This window comes from Chionomys nivalis, chromosome 1, assembly GCF_950005125.1.
Source record: "Chionomys nivalis chromosome 1, mChiNiv1.1, whole genome shotgun sequence".
Lineage (NCBI taxonomy): Eukaryota > Metazoa > Chordata > Mammalia > Rodentia > Cricetidae > Chionomys > Chionomys nivalis.
In genome coordinates this window covers 102,210,850-102,224,844 of record NC_080086.1, presented here as the reverse complement: position 1 = coordinate 102,224,844, position 13,995 = coordinate 102,210,850, and the positions used below count along the sequence as shown (strand labels likewise).

General features: G+C 36.9%; 1 protein-coding gene across 3 annotated transcripts in view; it reads right to left on the bottom strand.

The window, feature by feature from the left end:
- Rock2 (Rho associated coiled-coil containing protein kinase 2) overlaps positions 1 to 13,995 on the bottom strand; it is a 104,808-nt gene that overhangs the window by 48,312 nt on the left and 42,501 nt on the right. For all 3 annotated transcript variants that reach the window (XM_057790218.1, XM_057790219.1, XM_057790220.1), the window contains exon 4: positions 1,702 to 1,839. In XM_057790218.1, the coding sequence (XP_057646201.1) occupies positions 1,702 to 1,839 (138 nt within the window). The remainder of the gene's footprint in view (positions 1 to 1,701; positions 1,840 to 13,995) is intronic.

Below are 13,995 nucleotides of genomic sequence, written 5' to 3'. Positions count from 1 at the left end.
GCTGCATTGTCACCTGCTTCCAGGCTGCAGTGTGTTGCTACCAGCCCCCAGGAAGATAGAGTAACCGAAACTACAGAGAAAGGGTATCTGTACAGCACCCCTAGTTCCTCTCTGGAAGTAAGCAAACAGAAAAAGTAGCACCCAGCATTTAAGATATAAGAGCTAGCTAGCAATACACTTAAGTGATTGGCCAATCAGTGTTGTAATTAATATAATTTCTGTGTAATTATTTCAGGTCTGGGCGGCCGGAAAACTAAGGAGCAGCCTCCTTCTACAACCCAGAGATTATGTCAATCAAGAGCGCCTTTCTTTCTCAGTTGGAATCTACTTGGCAGAACTAAAGATCAAAAGATACCAAAAGACAGAATGGTTAACTAGAAAATGCCAATGAACACACTGATAGGGAAGCAATTTAGATTTAAAGCTAAAAATGGTATACTTTAATGCTCTCCTCTTTTCCCTTCTTCTTGAGACAAGGTTTCCTTATGTAGATCAAACAGAACTCAAACTTAGAAAGAATCCCCTCATGCAGCCTCCCAAGCACTGGGACGACAGCTGAGTCCACTCCACTAGCATGACTGTCATTCTTTACTCAAGCAAATTATCAAAGCTTGTAAGTTGCCACACAAAAAGATTAGTTTGAATCATACAGATCAGAATTTCTAAACAATGGCTTCATTTAGCCAAATAAAAACAAAAGGAGACTTAAGATTTAATCTCATTTCTAATTTTATTTTATGTGTTTGGCCTGCATGTATATAAGTGCACTACACGAGTGTGTCCAGTATTTTCGGAGGTTAAAAGAGTGTTGGATCCCTTGGAACTGGAGTTAGAGACATTTGTGAGGTGCCATGTATATGCTGGTCAAATCCAGGTCTGGAGGAGCAACCTGGCTCTTATCTCTACAGAACCCCTCAACATCATTTTTAAAAGCAGCACTAATCACCTACATGGCTGGAAAAAAAAAGAAAAACAAATCTCTGCCAGGTGGTAGGTGGTGCACACTGCTCAATTCTAGCACTCAGGGGGGCAGACAGAGGTGGGTCTCTGTGAGTTCTAGGTCAGTCTGGTCTACAAATGGAGTTCCGGGACAGCCAGAACTGTTACACAGAGAATCTCTGTCTTGAAAACAAACAAACAAAATAATCTCCACGCTCATTTAAGCTCTTTAGAGCACACATTGGAATGTGGGATCTTATTCAACACCCTTGCTCAAAATTGTAGATTTCGATGCTAGAATTAAACAAATATCAAGTCAATTCTCTAATTCATAGTTAGTTATGAGGTGGAATCAGGTGTACTAAAATTATATATTACAGAAAAATAGATAAAGGACTGTTGAATGTTTAAGATGTTTACTGTAGAAAGCTTTTCTCCCATTTAAGATAGACTGAGAATGTAACAGCATACTGGCTGATCACACCAAATCTATATAAGGCAATTAAGAAGGAAATGGTTTCCAGTAATAGTTCTTATAACCAATTTAAGTAATCACTACATACCACGGACTCTACAGATATACCACCAATGAACATTAAACAAGCATACTCAATCAGATCTAACCAAAAAATTGATTTTTACTATGTAAACAAAGCACAGAATGATTAACACATAAAACCCTCTTCTGAATAGACAATAAAAAAACAAATAAAACAAACAAACAAAAAAAACCCACAGACTTATAGAAGTTAGCATGCTTACCTGAACCACCCAAGGACTGTTCGCAAAGGCCATTATATCTCTTTCTTCCCAGAAAAAAGCAGAATCTGATCTTTTTATCATTTCAAACTTACTAAGAAGCTTCATTGCATAAACCTTCTGTGATGCCTTATGACGAACCTGTGGATTTTTAAAAAACCAAAAATGAGCAATATTTTAATTGACGAGGAGAATGCTGTTCCTGCAGTACTGTTAAGAACTAGCTTCAAGACAACTGACCCTTAGCCAAGTAAATGCATGTAAAACCATCTCAAAAACCAACCCCAAATCAAAAGTATAACATTTATGAGGAAGAACATTTATAAGTGGCAAATATTTCAGGAAACAGCATTTTAAATCTAGTCAAATAAGCAATAATCTCATTTCAGCTAAGTAAAGCTTAATCTATAAAGCTCCACTCCCTCAGTCAACCTAACCTTTTTTTTAAAAAAATAAGATACTATTTAACAGACAATTTCCAGGAAATGTTTACTTGGGGGGGGGGGACATTTCTTTTAGTCTGAAACGTGTGTGTGTACATCACTTATCTGAACATTAAGAATCTAATAGATTAGTTTGCAACCTGATTTTATGAACTCATTCTTATTTTTTCTTAGTATCCTATTTAAAAGATTTCTAAGAAAAACAACCAACAATATAGTTATTTGATCAATTCTTATTTTGTTTAATAAATTTTTTCAGAGTAAGAATGACATCTACTCATAACCACTATTAATTCCCAAAACATAGCAAAGTATATCACAAAGCCAAGAAATATACAGTCTAAAATATAACAGCTAACACAAACTAGATAATAATAACTGATATACAAAACTGAAATGCCTAAGGTTTATTCTTGCATGTATCTCTTTCCTACAGCAATTCTCAAATTGGTAAATGGCTGTTCCATCATTCAAGCTGCACAAGCTAAAAATTCCTTTGTCAGAAAATGATACAGTACAGCCTTTAACTTGTTTCTACATCCAGCCATGTCTGTTTATTCCCATTAATGCCAACTGAGTTCAAGATCGTTTACTCCAATTGCCAGGAAAATCTCAGTAGTTTTCCTCTTTTACATCCACTCAGTCTAATGAGCAACATAAACAAACAAATTCTGGCCACTCCTCAGCTTGCCTCTTTCAATATGAAGAGTCCTTTCCCCTGAGTTCAGTTCCTAACTTCCTTCAAACCCTAGTTCAAATACTACCTTCTCAGCAACACTAACTCTGATCAAGGTACTTGAGTCACTGATCCCCTCTCCTGCTAGTTGTCCCTAATTCATTCTTTCTGCCTTGTTTTGCTGTTTCACTTATTAATCTAACATTTTTAAAAAAACATAATTTGCCAGGTGGTGGCGATGAACACCTTTAAATCCCAGCACTTGGGAGGCAGAAGCAGAGGCAGGCAGATTTCTGTGAATTCAAGGCCACCTTGGTCTACAGAGCTGGTTCTAGGTCAGCCACAGCAACACAGAGAAACTATGTTTCAAAGAAAAAGAAAAAACAAAACGGAAAAATCTTATTGTCTTCTGTCTCTCAGCACCAGAATTTAATCCAATAGAAGATAAAATACCGTTACAAAGTATGTGCCAAGCACTATGTGTTTGATACATTGCCTCAATTTTTGTTTTAGTCCCAGTGGGCTATCCTTTGTACCTGTCAAAAAGGCAAACATAAGGCAGAGAATTCAAGCTGCCTGCGGACTGAATGAGATGCACTCTGCATCCAGAGTCTATACTGCTTTTATACCTGTAATCCCGCAATTAGCATAACCTGCCTCAAAGAGGTGGATTTCATGGTTTCATGCCCTCAATACACAAGCCCACCACAGTTCTTTCCCTCTGAGAAGCTCACCAGCTTCTGGTCTTAGGGCTGAAGGAAGAAGCTAAGAAAAGAAGCTCTTGACCACAGTGCTGACTAGCCTAGGGCCATTTCATAACTTAAACCTTGCCCTATGTTCTTGTTTATAGTTGAAGCACAATTATTGTCCTTTAGTCTCTCTAACAGAAGAATGAACCTTTCTTCTTTATATATTTTTCACTAGAAAATCCATCACTGTCCCTGACTCCACCTCTCACCCATGGACACTAGTTTCTTCTCCACTCAGCTGAATATGAATCTCCTCAAAGAGGCTTTCATTGACTACCCAATTAAATCAAGAACCTCAATGAAGGTCAGCAGTAAATATTTTCTTAAAAACTATAAAGGATTTCAGTACTGCCTCATAACTCCATTTGCTTTCTTCCTACAATCTGTTGGGTTTTTTTTTTTTCTTTCGATGCTTGTTACTTATTGCAGGCTCCCCAGTATGGACTTAGTAAGGACAGAGATTCTTTGTGCCTGTTTTGTCCCCTTCTAATGCCCAGTGATAAGTTCAATGCCAATGCTGGCAAAAATAAAACAGATTCTAAAATGATACCTGATGAGTGGATATATAAAAAATAATTCCTTGACTTTATGACTGACCGCCTAAAATTTCAGGATTTTGTTTTGTTTTTTGAGAAAAGTTCTCACTATACAGCCCTGGCTGATCTGGTACTTGCTTTGTAGACTGGGATAATCTTAAAGTTGGACATATACCTGCCTCTGCCTCATGAAGTGATGGGATTAAAGTGTATGCTACATATGCCAGTTGATTTTCCAGTTTTAAGGAAGATTCAATAGTAATATTCTAGCTAACTCTTGCTAAATATTATGTACATCTAGAATCATTTTTATTGATTAAAAGTGAAATAAATCAAAAGAATGCTCACATCTTTCCCAGAAGAAACTGGGAAGAAAACAGAATAATTTGCAAATTGAATACTATATAAATATAATAAAAATTAAAAAATTATAAATGTTGTATTTAATACAGAACATTTTTTCTCCTAACAAAACCAAGTAATTTTATTTGAGTGAATTTCAACAAATCTCTTATAAAATGACAATTCCTAGCACAATCAATATAAGCAATCATCACTTAAAATCATATCCTTCTGGTTATAATGGCACAGCAGGAACCAGCAAGCCCTCCCACTATAAACTACCATCAAATAGTATTAAGGCAACAGTTTCCACCAAAGCTTTGTAAAATGAGCAGCACATAATTAACTAACTCATTAAGTCTACAAACAGTTTAAAAACAACACCTCAATTGGTGTACAGCAATAGCTTCCTAAGCAGAGCATAGTGACACTGCTGAGTTGTGAGGAAGTGGCAAAGGGAGGCGGCTGGTGCACCAAGATTAGAAAGCAAAGAAATGAGGAGCTGGGTTCTGCTGGGTAGGTAAAGCACAGAAGTAACCTGAGAGAAAATATCCCAGGTTTACTAGAGCAACTATGACAGGTTTGATAGCAGGACAAAAACACAAGCAAACTGAAAAATACCTTGCAAATTTCCTGAGCATGCATGCAGCTGATACACCTTAGGAGTACAAACTATAATCAAACAAACAAAACAGTGGTTGTCAACCTTCCTTATGCTGTGACCCTTTAATATAGTTAGCCATGCTGTGGTGACCCTTGACCACACAATTATTTTCCTTACTACTTCATAACTATAATTTCTGTTAGTTACAAACTGTAATGTAAATATCTGATATGGGACCCCTGTGAAAGGGTCATCCAACCCCCAAAGGGTTGCAACCCACAGTTTGAGAAAGGCCTGTTCTACTACTACTTAACAAAACCTAACAGCAAATCCAACCATCAGAAGGGAGCAGTTTAGCTAGAGGTTGAGCTGAGCCCTACTCAGGAAAAAGGACTTGATAGCAACAATACTTGCTCTTTCCACACACCTACTCTGACAAAGTTTAAAACAGTCTGCACAAATTAATGATGACCAACCAGTAAGTCACTGAGCAAATCATCGGAATGAAAACCAACATTCTTCAAAGAAATTAACTCAAACCTCAAAAACTCTACCCCATGTCCATAAAATCTAGCCAATAACTTAAAACTTAGGAAGAGATAAAAAGGAAAGCATGACTTGTTATCAAGAAAAAAGCAGGGGGGCCGGGCGGTGGTGGCGCAGGCCTTTAATCCCAGCACTTGGGAGGCAGAGGCAGGCGGATCTCTGTGAGTTTGAGACCAGCCTGGTCTACAAGAGCTAGTTCCAGGACAGGCTCCAAAACCACAGAGAAACCCTGTCTCGAAAAAAACCAAAAAAAAAAAAAAAAAAAAAAAGAAAAAAGAAAAAAGCAGGGGCTGGAGAGATGGCTCAGAGGTTAAGAGCATTGCCTGCTCTTCCAAAGGTTCTGAGTTCAATTCCCAGCAACCACATGGTGGCTCACAACCATCTGTAATGGGGTCTGGTGCCCTCTTCTGGCCTGCAGGCATACACACAGACAGAATAAATAATAAATAAATAAATAAATATTTAAAAAAAAGAAAAAGAAAAAAGCAGTCAAAAGAAATGACTCCCAAAGGTGTTAGGTTAGCTTTAAGGTTTTTTTTTTAAATAAATTAAGCAAAAATAGCTCTCAGAAATATGCTTAAATAAAAAATGCATGTAATAGAAATATAAAAATAAATTAGAAAAATAAATACAGTAACAAATGAAAACTCAGAAAGTTTTAACAAACATTGATTTATAAATGAGAAATTCCAGCCAGGCACATACTTTTAATCCCAACACTTGAGAAGTAGAGGCAGGTAGATTCTTTGAGCTCAAGGCCAGCCTGGTCTACAGAGTTCCAGGAAAGCCAAGGCTACACAGAGAAACCATGTCTCAAAATATTAAAGAGAGAGTGAGAGAAATTCAGTGTTTCTGAACACAAGTAAATCTGAAAAATAAAGACAAAATGAGTAAATTAAAGAGATTGGACTCAGTGGCATCCAAGGTAATTTTAAGCTGTCTAAAATATATGTAAAAATATAAAAGACTAAATATACTCATTAATGAATTGTCAAAAAATTAAAAAGCAAGTATAAACTTATATGGTTTAGATATAAATCAGATAGGCTGAAGATTAAAGGCAAGGCAAGTTAATTTGTCCTGGAAAACAGCAAGAATAAAGTTATAATAGAAATGTAAATAGTTGCTATGGGACAATGGTTTTACCCTGTGAAGATTTGTTTCTTGTGCTTGTTTAATAAAATGATGATTGGCCAGTAGCCAGGCAGGAAGTATAGGAGGGGCAACTAGGCAAGAAGTAATGGGAGGGCAATAAGAACAAGAGAATTCTGGGAAGAGGAAAGAGTCAGTCTGCAGTCATCACCCAGATGCAGAGCAAGATGTAACTGCCTTGCTGAAAAAGGTACCAAGACACGTGACTAACACAGACAAGAATTATGGGCTAATATAAGTTATAAGAGTTAATAAGAAGCCTGAGCTAATAGGCCAATCAGTTTATAATTAAAGTAGACCTCTGTACATTTCTTTGGGACTGCATGGCTGCAGGACCAGGTGGGACAGAAACCTCAGTCAACAAATAGTGAAGCAGATTTACAGCAAAGGCAGTCTTTTATCTGAATAAAAAAGATAATACATCAAGACATAAGAGAGCCAGGAGTATTAGTACACACCTTTAAACCCCAGCACTCTAGAGGCAGAGTGATCTTTATGAGTTGCAGGCCAACCTGCACTACATACATATTGAGCCCCACACTAATGGGGGAAGAGGGACATAATTCAAAATGTGTGCATATTAAATATATGAACTTGGAAAATTCATGAAGCAAAAACTAACAGAACTAGAGAAAGAAAACTACAAATCGGGGCTGGAGAGATGGCTCAGTGGTTAAGAGCATTGCCTGCTCTTCCAAAGGTCCTGAGTTCAATTCCCAGCAACCACATGGTGGCTCACAACCATCTGTAATAAGGTCTGGTGCCCTCTTCTGGCCTGCAGGATACATGTAGACAAAATATTGTATACTAAATAAATAAATATAAAAAAAAAAAAAAAGAAAACTACAAATCTATTTTCAGCTGAAAAATTTAATACTCCATGTCAGTAATATGATAGAATATGTAAAATATTACTATATCATTTCTCCTTTTAAAATGTTTTGAAATTTGAAGTATTCTGAAATGCTATAACTGTACATAAAAAAGTTTAACTGCAATGAACCAACCATGTGATAACAATTACTGTAGCTTATATCTATCTTCTGTATCATGTGCTTAGGCTGTAATAATAATTCTTTACAAGATCTGCAGAGTGATATAAAATTTATAGAACACTGAAAATAAATGCACCAGAAAGTAATATGGAAACAAAGGGCAGAATTCAGGATTAAAGAATGACAGCTGTAAAGCTAGAAACACTACCACAGTGGACATTGCTTTCTAACCTGCTTGTGTTCAATCACCAGATTATCTTGAAGTAAAAAAAAAAACATAAAAAACTATGAACAAATTTTTAGAAGTTGCTAAGGCACTCTCTGCTACGCATATTTACATAATTTTTCAAGCCTTCATTTAGTCTAAAAACAAACTGAATTTTGAATGTTCTCTAACTTCATTAGAGAAAGCAACACAAAGAGCATTAAGAGTCAATTCACTTGCTATTTTTTTTTATTATTTATACTTAAGACCATGACATACACAATTCTGAGAATTTTGCTGCCTAGTAGAGCTAAGAACAGAGGCTAAAAGGGATCTATTAACTGGTGGAAAGTGGATAACCATTCATCTGAATAAAAAGGCTACACTATAGATGACTTCTAAGGTCATCTTTGGTTGGTGCAAGTTACTCTCCAGTTTACTAAAATCCTGCACGCTTTGGTGGTCTCACACATGTATACTGCCTGAACCTTTCAGCAGAATCATGACTTTACTATGAAGTGTCTAAAGGTTGGCACAATGCTGAACTGTTCACTTCAACAAATTCAATACATTGCTATCTCTATCCATGCAGTATTACAAGACCTGGAATGAACACATTAAAAATATTTTGACTCTCAGGCTGAATTTCATTTAAATTTTTGACTAGGACGATTGCTGGCTCACAGCACAGGATGGGGACCAGTAGCTTCTCATCTCTGACATAACTCACAGACATTAGTCTTATTCATGCCGAATGTCTACACCATACCTTTTAAATTCATTAGCAGTGATGTGACAAAGGAGCACAATAAAGTGCTGCTACTTTAGGAAAGCTGGTTTCCACTTATCTTCCTTTGAGGATGTCTCTGAGTTATTCTATCATAATTTCCCTCAGCATCTCTGTAGATTCCCCTTTATTCTCCAGCTCCTTTTCTATTCAATATAGATGGACAGATACACAAACAGTCAGACATAGTAGCTATTCATTATCACGCTGAACAGAATAATGTTTAAAAACATGGGTTCATATTAATCAAACCTGGGCAGAGAGAGATATTTATGAGCTAGATGGCCAATTTACTAAATTCGTCTACATTTCACAACAAAGACAAAATGAAAGATAATGACTATAAATTTAGCATACAGAATACAGTCAATAACAACATTAGTTAACTTTACCACGGACAAATGAAATAAGGCTCATTCTACCATGAACTGATGCATGTGTCCCATTATTAGTCTTAGAATTTAAAGGATAAAAATCACTTCTAACAGTTCTATTTGTTACAGAAAAGACTGTTAAATTCCTCATTTTTAATCTTAAAAATACATGAGTATAAAACACCATCCAACTGAGTGTATATGTATGTAGGAGGAACAAGCACACAAACACACACACACACACACACACTAAAGAAAAAGGATGGGAGGGCTGAAATACTAGCCATGGTTATACCCTAGCTGATGAAGTTTAAGAAATATATCTTAACTTAAAAGATAAAAGAAAAGAAGGGTCTTTTCTCCCCCTTATATGTTCTATAGTTAAGATGTATTTCTTTTTAAGACAGACAGACTTAAACAGGTGAGGCGCTCCTAAACGAAGCCAGAGAGCATGCTTAGGATATTCTTGGAACCCTGTGAACAATTCTGAAAAATCACTCTACCTGGGCACGTCAGTTGATGTTATCAAATTTATTTTTATTTTATTTTTAAAAAATAAAATCATATTTTATAAGAAAATCCATTGTGTATATTAGACTAGCCTGATATTAATGAAGCCTTCACTAAAGTGCAAGTAAAACAAATGTCCTCATGCTTTGTGTTATAGCAGACAAGACTGAATAGCAGATACAAGAATTATGAAAACATCAGAGGCAGAGAGATAAATTTTCCAGCTCAGAAATAACCTTATAAAGAGTAAAGGTCCAACTTTACATTTAAAAAAATCAAGAATCTGAGTTTACATGAAGAGTATTAGAAAAAAATCACACACACGCACATACATGCTGTGGAATATTATGTTAAGGTGTATCACATTTGTTTATGCTGTGGAATATTTGTTTAATGATGTAAAGATGTGTTCCATTCTTTTATGTTGCATTTAACTCTGTGAAGTTGTGTTACTTTGCCTGTCTAAAACATCTGATTGGTCTAATAAAAGAACTGAACTGAACAGTCAATAGCAAAGCAGGAGAAAGGATAGGTGGGGCTGGAGGCAGAAAGAATAAATAGAAGAAGAAGGAGGATTGGGAAGCAAGAGATCAAGGAATGAGAAAAGAAAGGGCCAGCCACCCAGCTACACAGCCAGACATGGAGTAAGAAGGAAAGAAGTTATATAGAAATAAGAGAAAGGAGGGAAAAGGTAGAAGAGATACATTAAGCTTGCTAGAAATTAGCCAAGTTAAGGCCGGATATTCATAAAATAGAATAAGCCTCCATGTGTATTTATTTGGGAGCTGGGTGGTGGGACCCCAAAAGAGCAAAAAGTAAAAAAGCAACCAATAACACATACACATGCATACAATGCAATAATGAGCAGACAATGGCTATATGGGAAGGGTTGTTCTCTTCTCTATGCTTCTCTAAGGATATTCTACATAAGTTGTGTACTTTACTAAAGAAAATAATATCCCCAGGTATGAATGAATCTTTTCAGATGAATAGTTATCTTGCAATTACTGGCAAGAAGGCCAAAATACTTGAAAGACACAGTTCTTTAAAACACACACACATAAGGAATCAAAATATCAACATATCAACTACGACCATAATATGATAAATAAAGCAACATTAATTAAAGCCACAGAGAAGAAATTCCGCCCTTATAGAAGATTAAACAAAAGAAATGGTAACTACCTAAGTTCTCTTTTAAAGTGAGCACTGAGACACAGAGTCAAACTGCAGGATGAAAAGGCATACAGGAAACAGAGCATGCTCTGAGCAGCTAGCCTAGAATGAATCTGAGAAAGGAGGCATTTAAAGATGCTTCTTTTTAATTATCTATGTATAAAGAAGCACTGAAGCGATTGCAGTACCTCCAGAGCCAGAAGAGAGCATCAGGTCTCCTGGAGCTGGAGTGACAGATGCTTGTGAGTCAAGGGGCATCCTCAGCTTCACACTCCACACTCTCACCTGCTAAGCATCTCTCCAGCCCCATAAATACTGGCATTTCAAGAGATCCTAGCAGGCCAGAATAAAGGAGTCACACTAATTTAGTCAACTAAGCATAAGGGGTCCATTGAGAGGTATCTGCATTAGTTACATCATATCTAGAATTGTCTTTCCTCAACATAGGGACAGGCAGAAAAACCAACTTGTAAGATATATATATATATATATAGCCCCTAAGCTTACTCAGTGTGCTCAAACCAGGGGTGGGAATAGACATGGTACCTAAGAATATAAGGGTATAAAAGTATGAGGAAATGTCTGCCAAATAGTACTATCAGTCCAGCTGAGCATACACAGAAGAATATGCAGACCATTTAATAAGCATGGTCTCGATAGTCTCCCCATGAGCATTTCGCAACTTGAGATCATTACTCCAGTGAAACATTGAGCAGAAGTGGAATAGAGAGCAGGTATTCATATGACTGAGTAATGGAAAAGTAGCTTTGAAAAGCAATGAATACCGAAAAAAGAAAAGTGTAGTCTAAAGTAGTATGAAGGCAGAAACTAAGATTTTCTTAAAAAAAAATAAACATAAGGGAGGAAGGAAAAGAGACATTAATTGTGACTCTATGCCTTAAGGGAAACAAGTGCCCTTTTAACTGTTGAAACATCTCTTCAGTCACTATTTTATTTTAATTATTATTACTGTGAGATGTTTTTTGGGGGGGGGGGTACCAGAGCACACATGTGTAGCACGAATAATAAAAACCCAGAGACAGATATTAGGGTTCAATTTGAAGACCAGAAAAGCAAAGCAGCCAAGCCACAAGAGAAGTCTTACTTCTACCAAGGCTGGGTGACTGCAGACTAAGCAGACTAAGTCTTTCTCTCCTCCCATTTTACATTCCCTCTAGCGCTGGGATTAAAAGTATATGACTCCCTAGTACTGGGATTAAAGGGGTGAGGTACCACCACCTGGATTTGTTTCTGCATTGATCTTGTGTAGCCCAGGGTGGCTTTGAACTCATAGATATTCAGCTGCCTCTGTCTCACAAATCCTAAGATTAAAGATGTGTGCCACCACTGCCTGACCTCTAGTGGCTTAGCTTTTTCCTTCTGATCTTTAGGCAAGCTTTATTTATTAAAACATAAACAAAATATCACTATATACATGCAGAGATAAGAAGGCAACTTCTTATAAGTTAAGAAGCCTCTCTGCTTCCATTTTTATACAAGTTCAAAGGACTGAATTTAGGTTACCAGCTTTATCTACTGAGCTATCTTGCAAGCCAGGCTTTTGTTTTTGTTTTTGCTTTTTCAAGACAGGGTTTCTCCTTGTAGCCCTTGCTGTCCTGGACTCACTCTGTAAACTATGCTAGCCTTGAACTCAAAGACCTACCTACCTCTGCCTCCCAAGTGCTGAGATTAAAGATTTGTGCTGCCACCAACACCACCAGGCTGCCAGGGAAGATTTTAACTGATACTTTTGCAAGTGTCAAATAATCTCAAATGTTTTTAATCATCGAAATAAAGAATACCAATAAGCTGGTTCCCAAACTTCACACGAACTGGTATAAAATTTCTGTTGTTTTTCAGGAAGCCTTGTATTGCCATGGTGGCCCCACAAAAATAATATACATATGCACATTTAAAACTCAGATAAGATCTGATTATTCAAAAATAAAACCCACTTAAATACCTGACAAGAAACCTGGCAATAGTCCCACTACGCAGAACCAGAACCACACTAAGAGACATGTATGTGCAATACAATATAGTACTTAAAAAAACATTCTAAAGTTAAGTTGTTACTAATGCTACTCCAAGATGAGAGAGCTTTAGCGTGGGTGACAGGAAACCAATGTCCTGTAGGCTAGAAACAGAAGTAGTCAACGACTCTTCTCCCACAGTACCAGAAATTAATTACACACAAAAATTTCTATTGAAGTTTTACTACTAAAGTCAAAGGCCCTTGATTCTTTTTTAACTATAATTTTTAAGTTTTTATGTGTATGGGTGTTTTGACTGCATGTATGTCTGTGCACCACATGTATGCAGTGCCCGCAGAGTCCAGAAGAGAGTGTCAGATACCAGGAACTAGAGTTATGAACAGTGTGCACCACCATTTAAGTGTTGCGAACCAAACCTGTATCCTCTGCAAGAGCAGCCAATGCTCTTAACTACTCAGCTATTTCTCCAACCTCCCCTCCCCAAGCCCCGATATTTTTTTTTAATTTTACATATATCAGTATTTTGCCTGCCGACATGTAAGTATGTATGTGAATCATATTTATGCAGTTCCTGTAGAGGTGAAGAGGGCATTGGATCCCTTGGAACTCAAGTTACAGACAGTTACTCGAGACCTCATGCAATGCTGGAAACTGAACCTGAGTCCTATGGAAGAGCAGCAAGTAATCATAATTGTTGAGCCATCTCTCCAGCCCTATACTGCTATTGACTCCAGAAACAATGCTCTTATATGCTATGGCATATCAGTGATATAACACAATTACCCTTAGAATGGAACTACTTATATAAATTAGTTAACATTGTCCTCTGTGGTAACCTAACCCCTATTTTCAACTTAACCAGAAAAAGATTTAATATGGAAAGAAAAATTTGTGCTATTATGAAGCTTCCTTCAATTAACTTGCAAAAACAAAACACATTACAAAGATGTGTTAAATTGGAATATTCTCCTCCCCCTATACCCACCATACTAATTTACTACATACAAATTAATCTTCAAAATAGAAGAAAGAAGGCCGGGCGGTGGTGGCGCACGCCTTTAATCCCAGCACTTGGGAGGCAGAGGCAGGTGGATCTCTGTGAGTTCGAGACCAGCCTGGTCTACAAGAGCTAGTTCCAGGACAGGCTCCAAAGCCACAGAGAAACCCTGTCTCGAAAAACCAAAAAAAAAAAAAAACAAAAAACAAAA